This window comes from Xiphophorus maculatus, chromosome 12 (assembly GCF_002775205.1).
Source record: "Xiphophorus maculatus strain JP 163 A chromosome 12, X_maculatus-5.0-male, whole genome shotgun sequence".
NCBI lineage: Eukaryota > Metazoa > Chordata > Actinopteri > Cyprinodontiformes > Poeciliidae > Xiphophorus > Xiphophorus maculatus.
In genome coordinates, this window is record NC_036454.1 from 11,828,441 (window position 1) to 11,848,725 (window position 20,285).

At 38.5% G+C, this 20,285-nt stretch overlaps 1 protein-coding gene across 2 annotated transcripts in view; it reads left to right on the plus strand.

The window, feature by feature from the left end:
- The window catches only part of ccser1 (coiled-coil serine rich protein 1), a 137,409-nt gene extending 124,376 nt beyond the window's left edge, over positions 1-13,033 (plus strand). The window contains exon 11 of one of the 2 annotated variants that reach the window (XM_014468864.2): positions 12,249-13,033. In XM_014468864.2, the coding sequence (XP_014324350.1) occupies positions 12,249-12,971 (723 nt within the window). In that variant the 3' untranslated portion in view covers positions 12,972-13,033. The remainder of the gene's footprint in view (positions 1-12,248) is intronic. The other variant, XM_023343815.1, reaches the window with a different exon arrangement.
- Positions 13,034-20,285: the final 7,252 nt, after the last annotated feature.

A 20,285-nucleotide genomic window follows, 5' to 3' on the forward strand; every position in this document is an offset into this window, starting at 1 on the left:
AAATTTACCCAGTGCTTTTTTTCTTCCTGGAAAGCTCCACTCTTCCTCTGTGTTTTCTTCATGCATCGTTTTTCAATCTCTTCTTCTCCCTTACTCCCACCTTTCACATCTCCTGTAGTGTGTCAGCCCACCTGGGCTGTCACACAGAACAAGATGAGAAATGGGAAAGCAGCTCATCAGCTGCACCAACTGACAGGAAAGTAGGGGTGTGTGATTGCGTGTGTTTGCGTAGGTGAAAGTGTATCTATATTTATCAGGCTTGCATGTGAAAAAGTAATAATTGATATTTAAAGTCAATGCATAGCAGTATATTTTGTATGAACATAAGTACATTTTTACATGAGTATATAGATATTGAGCTAATGCAGCATAACTGAACTGTTTGGTTTCAGACTATTTGGAAACACTTTGATTCAGGAATGTAAGTAACCAAATTACTGACAAGATGTTGTCCACTTGCTGTAGACACCTATTTAGAGCATTGACATCAATGCTTTGCAAAAATCATGTGTGAAATGTACATGTTTTCAAAAGTGCATTTTATTTAATTTTTACAACTTTTATTTGCTTTTAGTGTTACTTGACAGTAAGACCCTGCATTATTTTAGCACTGGACAGCATGTAAACATGGTTATGTGGAAATCGTGGCTCAGAGTTAATACGCTCACCAACATGTCACTGAAGCTTCAACATTTCCCAGCCTGCTTGTATTTCCTGCCCACATACTGACTTTGTGGCCTTGGCATTTCGGATGGCAGATAGCTTATTTTCATTCCCACAAAAGTTTAGGATGAAGACACTTAAATCACTAAGGTTTTTCACCCTCCCTTATCCACCTTATTCCCATTACCAATCATGGTTTGCATAAATTGGGTTCACAACTTCCAGACCAGCTTTACTACCTACCTTTCCTTTAAAAGGCGTGGAACATAGTGTGGTTGTTGGTGTCAGACAGTGTTTATCTACTGGGGTTTTCATACAACAGCATTTCTTGGGTTGACAGAACCAGCAAAGAGAAATTGTCTCACATGCATGATTGTGTAGGCAAAAATATGGTTTTGGTATTGGTGAAGAATGGGCAGACTCTTTTGAGATTATAGATTGACAATAGTGGGTCATATAACCATTAATTTCAACCAAACTATCTGGGTTACCGTTTCTGAACCTACAGCATCTTAAGTCTTGAATCAGATGCAGAACTCCAGACCAGAGACCACCCTGTCAACCGAGAACAGGAAACTGAGGCTACGATTCACACAGATTCACCAAAACTGGACAATGACAGACTGGATAAACTTTTCCTGGATTGATAAACCTCAATTTTATCTCCAACTTTCAGGGTCAGAACTTTGTAAAAACAGCATGGGGACATACAGTAGATCAATCCTGGCATATATCAAGGGTTCAGGCTACTTCTGCAAGTACCAGCTGAGCATTGTTTAAACACCACGGTCTACCTCAGTATTATTGCTGACCATGTTCATTCCTTTACAACCACAATGTACTGTGTTTTTTAACACAATGATGTGATGACTGTACTCCACTGCCCTCCATCAACTCCACATCTCTATCTGGAAGAGTCTACATGTACTGCGCCTGAGTGATTCTGTCATGTAATTATGGACCAAAATGTCCGAGGAAGATTTCTGACATCCTACTGAATCTATGCCAGGAACAATAATGGTAGTTTTAATGGGAAAAGGTGGTCCAATCCATAAATAGCAAGGCTAATACAATTGCTGTTGAGTTTATGTGGATGTACCTGATGTAGCATTGGGTGAGAATTTTGGTGTGTTCAGCTTTTTCTTTCCAAAAACCTGGAGGTTAGCAGCTTGTTTGTAATTGTTTAAAAACACTATAAAACCAGGAACAGTACAGGTACAGCCATATTTTGTATTAAAGCTTTTAAAACTTGTTCGCTGACAGTTTTAGATTTTATGACAGATTAATTTGTACCAGTCAAGACCCAATATGTTTTAAATATTCCTGGTATCACTGTGACTGGTGCTTTTGTTGTTGTTTTTTTCCTAGTTGTAATTTGAAACTGATTTCAGTTTTGACTCTTCCTAGAGTCATGTTGCACACACTGCATGTAGCACATAACTCAACAGACTGGTGGTGAATGTACACATCCATGTAAAAAAGGTTTGCGCTCACACATAAGCATCAGAGAATCTACAGTTTCTGAGTTTTCCCACATGATGTATCAGCCTGACAGCCTGTACCGCACTGTCATAACTTCATTCTTCATTGTTTTCCCTGCTGTCAGTCCATGAATCTATCTTGTCAAACTGTCAAGCCTTTATACTTTATTGCTGTCTTTGATCTCATATTTTTGTATGCATTCATCAGATGCAAAATGTTGTATACAATGACACTGATTTTTAAAGAAACTTTATTATTAAGTTATACCTAAGAGTAAGCAGAAACAAAATCCTCAATGTCATACAGCTAACTGTTCAGACCTCTACGTAGTGAACCCGTCTCCTAAATACGTCCAACCTAAAGCCATTGATTGATGTGATTAGGAATATAAATTGAAATATATGTTGCAGAGCCAGTATTCTAACATTATGCAATGTACTCAGCATTGCAACCACTTTATAAAATGTTTGCAGAGTTTTGGAGACATTCAAATTATTTTTGCTATAAGTCTATTGCAGATATACTGAACATACTTAGCTGGAAGACACTCACTTATTTAATAGGATGGTTTGCAGAGTGACACTCTACTCTCTGAATAAAATAGCATGTTTACATTTTTTCCCCTCTCTGTTGTTTGACAAGGTGCCAATTCAAAGCACGTCTATGACCATACCAGGGGAATAGAATGAGCGGCATCCAGTTGTCAAAGTTGAAGAATTTAGAGACCTTCTTAGGAAGCATAGTCAAATAATTGGTAGTTACTACCAAAGAATTTAAGAAATTTAAGATTCTTTGTGAAGCTTTGGGTTTTAAAGAAGAACAATACCACAGTTACAGGCTTGTTGCCTTAGGTGGGGCTGGTAGAAAACAGCTCCTACAGTTTTACCCTTATTAAGGTGAAATAACCTCAGGCGTCCTGCCAGGTCTCAAGTAGATCAAAGAAATGTCAAACCATGGAAATGGAAAGAGTCCAGCACACTGTGTGGCTTTTCTTATCTGCTGAAAATAATATTTTTTTACACTGCACAACTCAAGAACATGGCTCTCTAGTTTTATGTAAGCGAATATTATTTATCAATAGTTCAATCCGAACTTATAGAAAAATATAATTAAATGATGCAGTACAGTATTGTGGAGATTTACATTGACCATCAATGACAGGAATGGATTAGGCTTTAAAAACAAGGTGCGGCTAGATCACAGCTTTGTGATTATTAAACAACTACAGTAAGTGCCATGTTGAAACATAAAGGGCAGCCAGGGGCAACAATCAATCCAGAAACTGAGTGACTGAAGTACACAGAAAAGGGGTTTGTTTCAGTAGATATGGAGCTAAAATGGATGCAGTCCAGTTAAAACAACTTTATATTCATTAACCAAATAGCTGTCATTATAGCAGTCAAACTCTTCTTTACATTTGCTGACTAGATTTTTGAATGTTTGAGCTGTTAATTTGATAATTTATCCTGATGATGAGCTCCATGTCCTTAAAGTTAGAAGGCCTCTTTGCCATCACTCATTTGCCATCATTTGGCTCCTTCCACAAATTCTCAATCAGATTCGAGTCAGTACACTTGCTGGGCCGCTCCAAAATGTTATTATGTCCAGTCAGAAGAAACGTGTTGTTAAAATTAAAATGTACTTTAACCCTAAATCAGCCAAAGGTTTGAATAATGTCTGGACTGTAGCTTCTTTTTCTGTGTTGGATTCCTTGTGGACAGAAATTGATGTCAGATTCTTCTCTGTCCACCTTGTAGCTGTCATGGCTTATACTGATGCTAACGTTCACATTTTCTGTCTCCCTACTTTTTTCTCTTCATCCCGGTCTCCAGCTTTCTAATTATCTCTTTCTTTCATCTTGTGTAACTTTGGTTCTCCGCTGTCACCTTTTACTCTCACTTCGCTCTGCAGTTCCCATCATCTGTCGAGCTATCCGCTTCTTCTTTGTTGTTTTACCTCCATGTCATCCCCTCACCTTTATTCTTTGACCTGCTCTTCTCTCCTTATTATGTTATTTGCTTTTGTCTTGATCTCATATTCCTCTTCCTATCATTTTCTCCATCTACTTATGTCCTTTTTTGTGTTCCTTACCTCCTATCCTTACTTCCTTCTTTCTGTTCATTTCTGATCTGTCACCTGTTCACATATTTTACCTTTTCTACCCCACCTGCTTAAGATTTTGAATGTTATTTCTTTAGCCTCTGGTTGACAAGGGCGTTTTTTTTCCCAACGATTAGGCTCTTACACAATGAGTCACAAGGCTTTTTGGAGATGGTGGTTGATGAGCTTTGCCAAACTCTCAACATCCCTGCCCAACAGAGCTGCTCAAGAAACCTCATTGGGCCTCGTGACCACAGCATGGCACAGACTTTGATACTGGCCAGTCTGCGTTTTTCATTGTGGGTGGAAGTTTAAAACCCTGGGGCAGCGCACTACTCAACTCCTCCAATCATAAGAAGTGACTAAGAGCTGCTCGTCAGACCCTTATTCAACAAACCTAAATGTTGGCTACGATCACATTTGAAGCTTTTACACAAAGCTGTATTTGGATGGCTCTGATGCTAGCAGAGATTCTGATGTTACTCATGCATTTTATCAGTGAAAAATATGATCTACTGTAGTTGCCAGGCAACATGTAATACTTTATAAACTGGATGGAACACCAAGTTGGATATAGTTACTGTTAACAGAAAGTTCATGAAATTGGATATAAATACAAATCTGAGACTTAACTTATCTAATATTTTTAATGTATTTTCACTCCTTCTTAGTGTTAATATCATGTCGAGTTTGTAAAATTAAGTTGCACTAATTGTTGTTGGCTCCTCAAAATTTTCTTGTAGACATTCTGCAATCATTTGCATAATAAATATACAAAATTAGTTGTGCTGTCACCAAGCTCCTGGCGGAGGATTTTGTTCCATAGCAAAAAGAAATGTTATGACACAAATGAAAAATGTATATGGCATTTGAGTGCACCAAATAGAAGCACATGGTTATTATGATGTACTAGATTGTGCAGTTCGAAGTATAACATGTTTGGCATACCAGCTCATCTGTCAACAATGTACAGGAAATGACATCCAGCCTTCTGAGTGACAGTTTGCTGCTGTGTGGGCTGGATTGACTGTTCCTCTCATGTTTTCAATCTTTCTTCATTATTTTGGACTCAGCCCCACCCAAACTGTCATCAGCAAATGTTGGTGAGGGGCCTATCCATTGCTTCACCTATCTCCGCGCTTCCCCTGCCTTCTGTTTTTAATCTTTAGTTTACAGTAACATGTGCTCTGGCTTTTCTATATGAGAGTCAGTGTAGCTATCATGGTTAACTTATGCACTGCTGAATAAAAACAGGAGTTCATGTTCACTATAAAGTGAAATAAAGATGGTATTCTATGGTTTTATTGGACTGTGTTTACATTGGCATGGAAATAGCACAAAGTTTGGCCGAACGTAATTGGGACATTTTGGATGCATTTTGTGGAAAATCTGCTCATATGTCTATTGAAAAAAAAAAGGAGAGGAGAAAAATGACTAGAGGTGATTGTGACAAACAATTATGTTAAAATATTCACTGTTTGTTGAAAGATGGTGTTAATGTTGATGCAAAAGTTTAAGGAGATTTTAGTGTTGAATAAAAAATGCAAATGAATGATTATATATTACTTTGTGTTTACTTCCAAACTAATGGCACCTCTTTTCTCTGAGGCAGTTGGCCACATTTAACAGAAGCCTTTTATTCCTGGATTTAGAGGATAATCCTGCCATATTTATGTTTATTAATGTCATTCAAAGGTGGGCCAGAAAGTGTCAGATTCTGGAAGACTAAAGCTGTTCTTGACAAGCAAGTAGGTTAAATATTTAGTCTGCTGAAAGCAGGTGATAATTCAGATGCAGGAGGAAAAAAAACAAACAAAAGAAACACAACCTGCTGCATTGCTGACTGTAGGGAAAGAGGGCAGGAATTTCAAAGAGCACATATTACATCCTTACTTCCAGTGCAGCCAGCCTGATGTTTAGCTAGTCTATTCTGGATTATAGCTTTGGGATGTATTTGTATCCCTGACAACTCTCAGAATTGTATCATATCTGCTTCTGCTAGATGATCTGACGTGTGCACTTGCAGATTCTGTTAAAAACATATTTTTAAAAGCTTCTGCCAAAAATATTTTAACTCAAGTCATTGTCTTTTATTCTCAAGCGAACTGGTAAAAGGAGAAAAGAATGTTTTTTTGTTTTTTTTTTTAAATGATTTGCTGCTCTGTATTTAAAGTCTAGTTCTTCCATTATTTAAAAAAACTGATCTGTGAGTATCGGAAACATAAAAATGTAAAAATGTTGTGTACAGTCATTCTACTTATTTACTAACTCAGAGTATTACATGCTAACAATGGTTAAAAAATATAACAAAGTCAAAATTAAATGAGTGAAGTGAGGCAAGGATTCTGCTACAGGCTGTAAAGCAGAGATTCACTTCCTAAGCAGTTCATGTATCGATAAAGACCAGCAAGTTCAAAGTGAAGGCATTCCAGTGCCTTGAGACGGCAAACCCAGGCTTAGTTTCACCTTTTGTTTGATTGTATTTGGATGATTTATCCTGTTAACTGCCCTCAGAGACTCTTCGGAGCACAGCATGTCTGTGAAAAGTCAATTTTTCAACTCAGAATAAATCGTGGAAAATGCTAGTTAAAGCATTCTTGTATTCGATTGGAACTGAAATCTTGTTTCTCAGCTTTATGTATCACTTCATTTATTTTTTCACCTACATTGTAAATTTGCTGTAAGGTTTTATGCAGCAGGAAGTGGTGGAGTAGAATATTTGATAAAAGTTTGATAATTTTTATCAATTTACCCCAAGTTGTGTGTTTATTTATTTGTTTATGTCCTTTGAGGACCACGGTGATCATTCAGAGGCTACATAGTTAATTTTTCCCATAAATGCTGAATATTCACACAGGGATTAGTGAGATACTTTTCTAATATGAGGGTTTGTGGAGTAAGAAAGAACAATTTAAACTTTTTTATGCTTCAGTAAATAATATATTTAATTATTGCCAAATGAGAATTTAGCAGTATAGTACCTTGCAAAATCATTCATACGCCTTCTCTAGCTAGTTATGGAAAAATATCCCAAGCTTTTACCATCACAAATAACACTGTTCCATCCAATGCAATAAAATATCATTTCTGCACTGTCCAACAGTGTAGAAATGCCCTCTAGTTTTCAAGCCAGCAAAGTGGTGGCAGCTTCATGCTGTGCAGACACTTTTTCTGAGAATTAATGGGCAGAAATTAAAGTTTCTATAAGTACATAGCTGGTCAAGAATTAAGACCAAAAGAAAGCTCTGACTAGCAGCAAAAAATTGTTTTTTAACCCTCCTGTGATCTTAGTGCGACGCTCAACAGGAGTGTCAAAAATGTCAAGGTCGGAGGGCCTGGAAGCGGAGGGGTTGTCCTGTCAGACCATCAATTTCGGAAGCTTTTACAAAAACCTTGTAAAATCACACGCAGGGTCAGTGTGGCCCAACCAGACCGCGCACGGAGTAAAAATCTTGTGGGATCTAAAGTAGTGACTCCCTCAAGAGGACTTGATAGAAATGCATGCCACACTTTCCAGCTGTTTTTTTCTTTCTAAAAATCCTGGTTTTTTAATTCTTGTTCGAAGTTTTACGCAACTTTGCATTGTTCTATTCCCCCCAAAATACATCCATGTTTGTGGTTGTAATGCAACAAAATGTAAAAAAGTTCAAGCGATGTGACTACTTTCACAAAGCAGCTTTTTGGTGTTTCCCTCTTCCAAAGATCCACATTAGTTTTTAGATCTTATAATGTGTGTGGCATCAAAGAAGATAAATAATTAATACTGAAAAAGTGTAACTTCTCTAAACTCAGTGGGATAGATTTACTTATTAAGCTTCATTTGTTTTGTAGAGGGGTTTAACTAGACTTGACTCAGCTTTTAGTTGCTTTATTTTTTCAAGTTATGTTGAGCTGAGATTTCTAGGAGTTGCAGCTCAATGTAAACACAGATCATTAATTTGTCTCTTATCTAAGACAAATTATGGCAATTATTATACAAGTGACATCTTTAAGGATCTGCTAATGCCAACTTGTCCATGGCCCCATTGCTTTATTCTTCATGACTATAAAAACGAACTCTAGAGGAGCCCCATCTGATTTACCTTGGTCTGGGTGTGTGTATGATGGTGTAATTGTGTCAGGGTGTGTTTGTGTGTGTGGGTGTGTGTGTATTCCTAGGACCATGTGTAAGACCGAGGTACTCTCCAGAGTGTTTGCACACAAACACACACTGGCAGCCTGGTTGCCGCAGAGCGTGTACTTGAGAAAGGACACCTGAGTTTGTAAATCAGTCTTGTTCTCTTTTTTTCTCCACAGTTTGCTGTTCGCTCCAGTTTTAAAGTCATTTTTCTTTATCTCTGTGTTTAATCGCTTTCTCATCAATTCTCACCTTTTTCACCTCCTGTATTTTTTATCTTGTCTTCCTTGGTTGTCTGTGCTTTTTGTATTTGTCGTTTTGTTCAACCTTAACTTGTTGTACCTGTGTACATTACACCCACATGCACTCAAATTTAATCACCGAGGTTTTATTTGATCCATCGAAGATGATTCATGGTGTCATTTTCAGATGGACTAGAAATCTCTCTTTGATACACAACATATGTTTCCTCAATCAGCACTTAATGCAGTCTCTGGTAATTGTTTACTTCCAAGGCGCCTGCCAACTTGTATCTCACTATTTGAGCCTTACCTTCTGTTGTTTTCTCAGATGTCTATGGGTGGAAAAACAACTACTTTTTTTTTCATAAGATTAGTGATTTAGCCCTAATTAAGCCGCCCCGCATACATTGTGCACAGCAGATATTCAACGCTGTAACAATTCCCCCATGTTTTCTTCACAACGCCCCATGTTGAAAATTTGTCTGGTGTGTTAATTCTCACTCCCCTTCATTAGATCGAGGAATGTGTGAGATGTGTTGTAGTGTTTATCCACCCATTAGAGTCCATTAGAAAGTAGGGATGCATTCCCCAAGCTCTTTAAGTAAGCTGTATGGACAACGACACTGTTTGATGTTTTGGCAGAGTGTTGCATGAAAGCGTATTGCAGCTCAGCTGCTGGAGTGCAGATTTCTAAGCTTCAGTTCACGTTTTTATTTATTTGAAGCTAATGAGTACGTCAATTAGCATTCCTTTATCCTGAAGGTGTGGTATAATGTATGTGACGGACATGCAGAACAGGTTCAAAGGACTTACCAAGGAGAGCCCTTTTTGAACTCCTTTTTAAAACAACCTACAGTAAAGAGTATTTATTCCAATAACACTAGGTGTTTTTAGACGGAAATATGCAGTTCTTTTCTCTTTTTCTTCTCATTTTAATCCAAGCATTAAAGGTGTTATGAAAAACACAATCAGACAATCGCTTCACAGTTTACTTTGTTAAACCCCACAAACTGAGGATCCATATCATGAACAAAGTGGTTCTGAAAGAGGTTGTCCTTGTTCCCATTTCTTTCATCTTGAAGACCATCCTTGAATGTGTTTACCTGATCTTGTTCTTCATACAGCAGCTTGAATAAGAGCTTAACCTATGCAGAATCCTTTCATATGTTGGAAGATAGAAATCGTACAACAGACCAAGATTTCTAGTCTGGTGTTGAGAGAAAATTTGCCTACTATCTACATTTCTGTAATTAACGTTACGTTATCTTTGTTGCGTTAAGTATTTTCTAATATTTCGTCTGTCTTAATATAGACAGACGAAAGTCAGTCCATTGCAGGGCAATGTATGTATATATATATATTTAAGTAATAAATATATATATACATACATTGCCCTGCAATGGACTGACAGCCTGTCAGTCAAGGTGTACCCTGTCTCTCACGTGTTGATAGCTGGAGATGGGCACCAGCACCCCTCCCAACCCCAATGGGATAAGGGTGTAGGAAAATGAATGGATGGATGGATGTATATATACATATATTCCATACATAAAAACATTTTTTAGGTATATTAATCCATCCAATCTGCAGAAGAAGATGAATTAAATCACTTGTACACTTAGAATACTATTCTTTTAGTCATGGAGTCTTTCCTCTCTGTGACCAAACAGTGGAGTCCCATCTGTGAACATTTCCTATAGAATTGGTGCAAAGTGCAGCACCTAGTGCCGGGGTCTGCAACTCCAGTCCTCGAGTCCCACTGTCCTGCAACTTTTGGATTGATTTCTGCTCCAAAACATCTGACTGAAATAGCTGAATTACCTCCTTGGTATGTTACAAAGTTTTGCAGAGACCTGGTCATTAACCATTCATTTGATTTAGACTCCTGTCCTACTGGAAATAAGCTAGACTTTGTGCCAACAACAACAAACCAGTTCTTGTGTTTGTTTCACAAAGACTGTGTAGTTTTTAAATGCATCTCTGGCACACTATACTCCCACAGCACACACCCCACAAAATACCTTGGGGGACATAATTGTAAGAGTTGTCTATACATGTGGATGGAAAATCAAGCTCTCATGATCCCCTCAGCAACTTCTTAGCAAGATTTGGTCTCCTCTTCCAAAGCCAGAATGAAGAGCCACATCACTCCCTCTGAACATACTAACCTAGTTATATTATTTTCTGTTTAGATCTTATTTTTAACTTAGGAAAAATGGAAAAGGTCAGAAGGTTTCTTTAACCTGAACTTAAAATGAAACACAGCTTCCCAGTAAACAGAAAACAAAACAAACAAAAACTACACACAGTGTTATGCAATCAGATTTGGTAAAGATAAGTTTGGTGGTGAACTTAGAGAAACTATTAGCTTGCATTTCTAATGGTCTTTGGCTGGTCACCCGAACATGTCATTTTGTAGATCCAACACTTTTACCGCAAAATGTAATTTATATCAAAATCTCTACCAGTATTAGTGGTACTTTTACCAAATTTTGGAAAATATGGAACCAAAGCATCAGCATAACACTAGAAATGGAACTTCTTTAGATAATTTGGCCTGTTAAATAGAAGAAGTAACATTTTCTTCTGCCTAAAATGAAAGTATGATTACTTTATGATTGTTGTGGTCACTGGTTTCCAAGCAGCTCTCCTCTGTTTGCAGGTTAATAATAGCACATGTGCAGCTGGCAGTCTAAGCACTTCATGCTTTCGGTTAGCTCTGTGCTGGCTAATCACATTTCTGCTGACAGGTTCAACATGATTTTTCTTTTTACATTAATTTGTAAGCTGTGGTACGTGGAAGCACAATGAAAGCACATAGGCATCATGCTGCCCCATGCACACCAGGAGCCTATATACATTACACAGACACATGCTTATGCATATGCACGGAGCACAGAGGGAAAAGACACACACACACAAACAGAGAACCATTGTGTTAGAAAATGTCAAATCCGCTCACTTTCCCTCGAGGTTCAGTGTCAGATGAGATTTTGTTTCTTTGCTGAACACTGCACAGTTGGTCCCGGCGTGATTTCAGCTGCAAGTGTGTGAGATTGAGAGCTACAGAGAAGAGGGGCAGTGATGAGATATGTTGCATAAGGGGGTGCAGTGGAGTGTGAAAGAGAACAGGTGGCTCCTTTTTCTGCCATCTAGCTTTATGTGCCATCTTCCCTATTGTGTCTCTGTGTGTGTGCGTGTATGTGTGTGATAAACAGTGAGAGCCCATTGCCTTGTGAGTTAGGATTTAAGCGTACCTTAATAACATATCTCCATAAATGTACTGCCTTGTTCTGCTTCTCTTTGAAGGTGTATGTTTACTCGTTACAGAGCAATGGTTGGTTTAGAGACAATTAGATGAGAAAACAGAGGTCCAAAGAGATGATTCTCCAAATGTCATCCAATTAACAACCTATCGTGAACACAGGACAGAACTTGCTCGTGTTGCCTGTCTCTTCATTTTTTTCTGTCTGACTGTGTTTTGTTCTCAAATAATCCCTACTCTCCTGAGACAGACATGTTCGGTGACTAACATTTGAAAAATGGCAGGTTGTGTCACACACTCGCTGCCAAAAAGAGCAGAGTGAGTTGTTCTCAGTGAAGTCTCTCTGATATCTGTCTGTTTTTCTGTGTTTCTCCCTCAGATCAGCTTTCCAGGCCGGTGGTCAGGACTCGGCAACAGCAACATCAGCTTGGCTCCAAGGGAGCGAAGGCTGGTGCGGGGAGCGTCAGCGGCACAAGGAGGGGACCACTATAACCAACACCACCCTTACCACTGTCGGCCCACTGCTGCTGCAGAGCGCCATGCTGCCAGGGAGGAGCGCCACCAGCAGGGAGCTGGGAACACTGCTGGTAATCTGGCTTCTGGCTCCTCTGACCCGTCCTCCGTCCAGACCTCACCCACCACACCAGCCCAGACCAGTACATATCAGCCCCCATGTTCCACCACAGCTTCACCTCCTTGCTCCAAGCAGCCTGAGGGGGTGTCCTCCTCCTCTGAGTCCTTAACACCAGGAGGAGGAGGAAGTGGAGCAAGTCAGTCCGGCGGGGTGAAGAGAGGAGGCGGGGATCACCATCCGCCAAGCCTAATCCCTCGTGCAGTCGGGGCCAGCGCTTCTTCGAGTCTCCACAGCCTCGCAAGCAGAGGGAGCTCCACACAAAACATCTCGTCATCAGACCGGGCCTCGCCAACACCTCCCACACCTTCGTCAGCTTCCTCCTCTTCCTCCTCCTCCGCGTTCACCGGCCGTTTAGGACAACCACCTCGCGGCCCTCTGTCTCTGCATAGCTATAGCCGGAAAAACGTCTTCCTCCAGCATTCCCTGCACACGGCCGAACTGCAAGCCCTCACACAGAGAGACAGTTGAGGATGCCAAAAAAAAAACAACCAGCCATAAGCAGCCATATCATCAGCTTAAGTTATCATAAGGGTTAATAATTAGGAGAAAACATTGCTGCTGCTTCTGTTATAGTCGCGCCAAACTCACCCTTAAAAAAATAAATAAATAAAAATTCCCCCTCCCATTGCGCTTACAATCACTTTGCAATCCAGACCAGCCCTTGAGTCACTTGTTTAGAAATTTGCTTGATTTTACACATGGGCACACACACATACATCAGGCAGTGAGATTGAAAAAAGGCACTCACCCGTCTATCAGCGCTCCCACGTTGTGTCATGCTGACAGTTCAGATGAGCTTACGCCCACAGACACACAAACTCCACACAAATACAGTCACCCACACTAAAACTCACACTTTGACACAAAGACATCGCCTGTGATATCTCTGCTTGGCCATCTGCACCAGCACGGCGGTAAAACTGAATGAAAAGACGAGGTGTCTGCATTGTTAAAGCTCAGTTCTTTATTTGACTGCCTGTAACAGTGAAGCCATTTGCTGCTGAAGAACTTTTGGAGCCGACTGTGATTTTTGCTCGTGACCATGTTTTTCTCAACCTGCCAAATCCCACATTGAATTAAATCCTCATTCCTCAGTGGTCCAGGTTAAGAGACTTCAGTCCTTGTAATACAGCATGCTTTTTAAAAAATTTTAAAAGAAGAAAAAATACAGCCGAGCGTTTAATATGGCAGCAACTTAATTCTCATTACAACATAAAGTCTCAGTATGAACTTTCATGTCAGTGTTTTTAAAAGGGAATCAATCCAGTCAAAACTTCCATGACATTAATTAACCTGTTTGTATAGTCTTTTTTTGAGAGAAGAATTTTTCTTTCCATACAATGACTTTTGTTCTTTGCTCAACATTTTTTAATTGCAGGAATACAAGGTTAAGCTGTAACATACATTATACTGGACGGAATAATGGGTCTCACAAAAATAATGAAGCTGGAATAAAATTACATTTTAAACTTAAACAAACCACAACCTATATAAGCTATTGTTATACTCCAGTTTGAATAAAACAAATTGTTTTGTCTGACAGATTTTTCACAGAAATTCTTCAGTGCTTGTAATAAAAACCTGCGCAGGTTATTGGCAGCTGATGTCTATGGGCGATTCGTTGAATGACAGCAAACTGAATTGTACTGGATAATCACATTAAAGGGATAGCTTGGATTTTTTTTCTCTTAAAGTTATTTTCTTAACTTGCTGTACAGAGACACCATATCACAGTTAGTTTGTAGAAAAGTAAACAATGCAGTAGAAGGATACCTCCTACAGACGACATGAGGCCGAGAACAAAATGATGCTGTTTTTATCACACAGCTGCGACGGTGAGAACAGTTTGGCTTAACCATGCAGAGCCCTTAAATGCCCTCATTTGGGTAGAGGATCAGCTTTTAATTTAAGAGAAACCTCACAACTCAGCATTCCTGCCAAGTTCAAAGACAAAGTGCCCCCGCCTTTGCCATCAGCAGGTCGTGACAATGTGAATTCCTGACATAAATTGAGCTAAAACCCAGATCTATGGCCATATTGTGAATATTTAATGGCAGCCTTTTTAAATTTTGATCAACTGACGAACAGCCTGTTTCTAATAATTAGTTTACTCTGACTTTTTTTACTCTTTTGCTCTTCTTTTTGAACTTAGAGCCTTGTAAAGATCAGCACAAAATGTGAATAATTTAGATTCTGATCCCGAGTGTTCTGCATTGTATTTCACTGATAAAAACAATTTCAGTGTGAGCATTTTAAATAGTTAAAACTCAGCAAAAACAAGGAGTGCCTCTGAGTAAATGTCAGTTATTCACCTATTTGGGAAGTTGTTTTCTTTTCTACAAACTTGCTGTGATATGACATCTTTCCACAACAGCTGAGGGAACTATCACTGATAACTTCACAGAATATCACTTCATAAATCCAAACTATCCCCTTATAGCTGAAAGAGAAATGTTTTTTTATAACTACTTGCGTAAGGGAGTCACTTAATTGGGTTCTGTATAAAGAAGGAACTAAGCGTAAAAAAGTTGTATATTTACTCAAAGACTTTACAAAGCCTTTACCCAGTTCTCTTGAGTTCTTCCTGTTTCAGTTTAATGATGATATCTCATTGTAACAAGACTACCATCTACGTTTCTTTTGTCTATAAGGTCATTTAAGCGACATGAACATTACTGCCAACATTTGCTGACTCATCTTTTGGGACAAGGTGTGTTTCAGAACGACTTATTTTTTTGTTAACTGAACTATATAACAATCTCCTTGGTTTACTACAACTGTTGTATGTTTTCTGTGAACTGACCAAATCCTGGAACTGGTCTTTCCCCCTTGGCTTTGAGGTAAATGGATCCTACAAAGTCAAGCAGGAGGTGGGAATTTGCACTTGTTCTTGGTGCGAGCGAGTAGTTCACCGCCGCTGGCATCTACAGACTGGTGAGATGTTGGAGCGGTTGTTGACCTTGTCTGTCTCTAAATAGCACCTGGCTTGGGGGAACCTGTGTAAATGTTGTGTGTGTGCTGTAATGCACACATCACGAGGGAAAAGGTCCTGGTAGTAGCGAAGAAACGCCTGAAGCCCAGCGGCTCTGATCCTAGTGGTGGAGGCCGCAGTTCTGCTTGTGGTCTGTTTCGCTAAAACAACTCTCTGGCATCTTTTGATTGAAATGCCGTTGTTCCCTCCAGTTCCTCTCTCCTGCCATTTTTTAATGTGTATTGTGTTACCTCTGGACTCCAGCATTTTGCCAACAGTCTCCTTCCTTTCATCACCCCTCTTTCTGTTGGATCTTCTTCTATCCTCATCTCTTTTTCTCTCCTCTCTCCCCTGCTAAGTCCACTGATACAAACCTTATATTGTTGTATAATGCAGCATTATCTGGGTGCTGGTACACACAGCTGTGTTGATTTTAACACAGTTTTTCTAACTGAGAGTGAAATAACGACAAACGCAAGTAAAACATGAGCCAAACGTTAGATGCTTCATTAGTTTGCAGGCAATCCTTCTGTGTCACTGGCTGACCTCTTTAGTAATGCTTTTTTTACATCCCTCACTGCTGCATGTTATAAAGCTGTTGACACCATGTGAAATATTGTAAGAGTATTTAACTGCCCACACAGGTTTTATTTTTGCTCTTCGTTTGAATTGGCTGTACTCGTTTCAGCGCCACCGAAGAACACAGCGCAGAGGGAGGCAGCTGGTTGTTTCACAAGAGAAAGAGGCCACGTCTGACATTCGAGTTCAAATCTGGCCTTGAGGTCTTTTACAAAGTCATATTTTTTTATTTGTTTCTAAATTGAAATCATGAACTGATGGTGAGCTCTTACTGCTGGGAGTGGACAAACTTTTTGGACCTCAGTACATTATTTATTTTTTATCAAGATGTTGTACATTTAAAACACTACGTGTCTCGGGAGATTATTTTGTTGTTTTTTTGTTTATGCTTTTGCCTTATTTAAATGAATTGCCATAGGAACAGTTTTCTGAAAGTGGGATGGGACTTACAGGTAAGGTAGCAGGCATGACTATAGTAAAGATTAAAAAGAAAATGATGGTAATCATGTAAATGTTTTATGCTGTTATAAACTTTTAGTTTTCACTGTAATTATTTTTTTTAATTCCTGTAATAATTAGCTTGAAATGTATATTTGCGCATAAATTATTGATATGTTGACATTACTTTGATTTGTTTTGTGTTTAAAAGAATATATTATGATTCTTTAGTCTGTGTCTGTTAGTTGGGATTAGGGAAATTAAAACATGAAAGGAAATATATTTTTCACATTTTAAGTTTCAAATGCAGTCAAAGGTCTGACCGATAACCAAAGTGTTTCAGGCCTTAGTGATTAAACAGAAAACAAAGAAACTCCATGTTGTTTTTGTTGTTGTTGTTTACATTATCTTTGCTTAAGTTTTATTTTAAATAGATAACTTTGCTGCTGTATTCCGTCTAAAATACAGGTAGGTATCTATTAAAGCTGCTTTTTTTTAAGGACAGTTGGGGAAATTAGTATTAAACATGCTAAAAGGTTTAATCCTTAAATATATTTCTGATATGAGTGTTGATGTGGAAACACACCATATGTCTGTAGCGACTCACAAAGTCGACCCATGTATCGCTTACTGTGATTTACTCAACTGCAATCAAATCTTGAAGTTTCTTGGGACTTCTTCTACAGTGGTGTTAAAAGGAAAATCAAACCAATTTATTAGTCAAATACAACACAAGTAACCACAAAATACTTTGCTTTTAAATGAAGATATTTATTATTAAGGAATTTTTTAAAAATCAGACCTTAATAGCCCTTTGTGAAAATGTGATTAGGAGCAATCTAAATCCATGTGGATTGCTCCCTAAACCTGCAACAACTGCAGCCAAGCGTTTGCAATAACTTGCCATGAGTCTTTTAGAGAAGAAATTTTGGCACACTCATCTTTGCAGAATTGTAAGTACTCTTTACTTTTCCCAGATTTTCAATTGGTACCAGATGATTGACTGGGCCAGTCAGATGAAAAAAATTTCAGCTTTATCTTTTTTATTTCAAACCAATGAAGGCTTTGTTTGTGGGATCATGGTCTTGATCAAGGAATCTGCCCTTATGTTGTCTTTATATTCTTAAAAAAAATTCCTTGTATGTTTTTCCATTACCTGTTCCATTTTGTTATATAAAGTTTGTCTCTACCACAAGGTAAAAAGAAATTTCCCTACACCATCATGTCCCTGCATCCAAGCTCCACTTTTAGTGAGATTTAGTTCTATAATGCTGTGGCATACCATTTCTCTGCCAAACATTCAAAGAGAACTCACCTAAGCAGACTCAAACCTCCCAGTGTTTGACTGGCTTGTTCAATTCAAACAGTCATAGCTTTTCAGGTCATTGTGTAGAGTGTGTTACCTATTCTTTCTATAAGCAAACTGCATCTAAAAGTTCCAGGTCTTACTGAATGTCAATGGTTATTTTTGGCTTCAATGTCAGAAATCTTGGAAGGACGATCTGGTTTATGATGAAATAATATTTCATTTTGCTGTTCTGGAATAATAATGGTGCTCATTGAAAAATCCAAACGTTTTGGAATCTGTCTCTAACAAATGCCATCAATATGTTTGCAAACAATTTGGAAGGGCTCTTTGCTTTTACCTAGTTTGTTCAAACCTTTTATAGACCAACATTTTGAACCAAACAATCTGATATTAAATTGCACTTATAGGGAGCCACATTACATTGTACAGTAAATACTGTCATATCTCAGTGTTTTTCTGTTCTCTCTCCCTGTTTGCACATTCTGTTCTTCACCTGTTCATCTAATATCTCTGTCATTCCTCTTTATCACATATAACGTGATGTATGAACTTATGCATTTTGATTTTCTTGGGTTGCTACCAACATCCAGTGTGTAATTTCATTTCACAGCTTTGCTAGAAATGTTTCTACTGAAGAAAACTTTGTGTTCAATACTTCTTTTCCCCACTGTCGAAATAAATGAATAGATTCATACTGTGAGCCTCTGACTAGTTAGACTGTCGATACCTTTGACGAACAGCAATACATCCATGTGGATGAAGTTGATTCTAACATTATGTGGTCATTTGAAACAGTTTTTAAACTGTACTTCTTCAATAAGAAATTGTTTAATGGATTCATCTGTGGCAAAGATACTTTGCTTTGTATGTATTCAGCTCAGTTTTTTTTGTCCAACTCACTTTATATCACAGGCGTTTGTACACATGACAAGTGTTTTGTCAAAACATTTTTTGTTCACTGTGTCCTTATTGGTAATATTTAATACAAATAAAATAAATAAAAGCCCCCCCAAAAAGTTACTTTTTGTATCTACTTTTTACTGCAATATCAGCTGTATGTGCAGAATGGCTTAGATGTCCTGAAACAATAGGTTTGCACAGTACATTCCTATTAAAAGGCGCACTTCAATAAAATAGCAAATGTAAGGGACCTGCTTGAATGTATCAGGCAGCGTAGACTTTACTGTACAAATCTCTAAAGGAGAGAATGAAGAAAGACTCAAATCAATGAAAAGGAAATCTCAATGGCCATCGCTCTAACAGGCCGTCTTAGAGGAGCTTTTTTTTTTAGCTGTAAGATATGAGAGGACTTAAAGAAAGATTTCATATCACAGTGGGTGCACACATAAGTTATTTCTACCACATTTAAAATAATCTTCTAAACTATTTAAATATATTTCCATTTGGCAGTGACCGTAAAGTATGGAAGTATTTAGAAAATCAATTACATTAGCATGAGTTTGTGGGTGCGCATGTGTGTGTGTTTGCTTGTGTGTGGGATGTAGACTCTGTTTACCCCTCAGGGAGGACCTGTGCATGCTTCTCATTTCTGGACTCACTCAATTAGTGTTGGTGATGTTCTGACTGGCTGAGTAGCGCGCACACAGGATTAGAATACAGCAGGTCTGCTTCTAAGTTGCTGTAATTGATATGACAGGAGGTCAGCACATCAGCAAACACACCTCTGATTAACAGAGCTTTAAAAACACAAATAGATCACCTAGTCAGGATAAATGTTTGTTTAGCTGATCGTAAATCCTTTGCCTGATGGAAGATTTGCATTTCTGGTATCATGCTGTTTGTAATTCTATTAAAAGTAACTCACCGGTTTATTTGCTGGCAGAAAATGAATCATTAGATAACACAATGAAAACATATGAATCTAAGGACAGATTGTTTTTCTGGAAAAAAGGATAATTCTTCGTGACTAACTGTTGTTGCGCAACACCCCCCCCCTCCTTTCTGTCTCTACTCTCTCACTCTCGTACTTCCTCTTCTGAGAGGGGAGATGTGCTACCAGCTCTCCATCTAACGGGTTAATTGAGTTTCCTAAATCTGCCGGGATTTACCCTGTCCAGAACTGAAGTAAACTCTGTTTAAGCTGGTTTCGAGAAACGATTCACCTGATTTTTAACGGCCTACATCCAGGTGTCTCACCCTTCTTCCCTCTGTGAATTAGCCAGACTGAGCAGCCTACAGCCAACTAGTTTCACAGAGCACACCTGTTAACGGTCGCTCGTTCTCTTATTTTACAACTTGCATTTGTTATTGAACCAGGTAGGTTTTAGTGACTCGGGCGAGTCCCAAGGATGACGTTTTAAATTTGGGCTACCAGCAACTTAAAAACATTTTAAACTTTTTCCTCTCCAGAATCAAACATCACAGCTATTTTACAACCATCAAAGAACTTTAAGGTGACTCATTAACTGAATGTCCACAACATCTTTTAGATTTTCTTTATGCTAAATATTTTATTAGTAAGGCA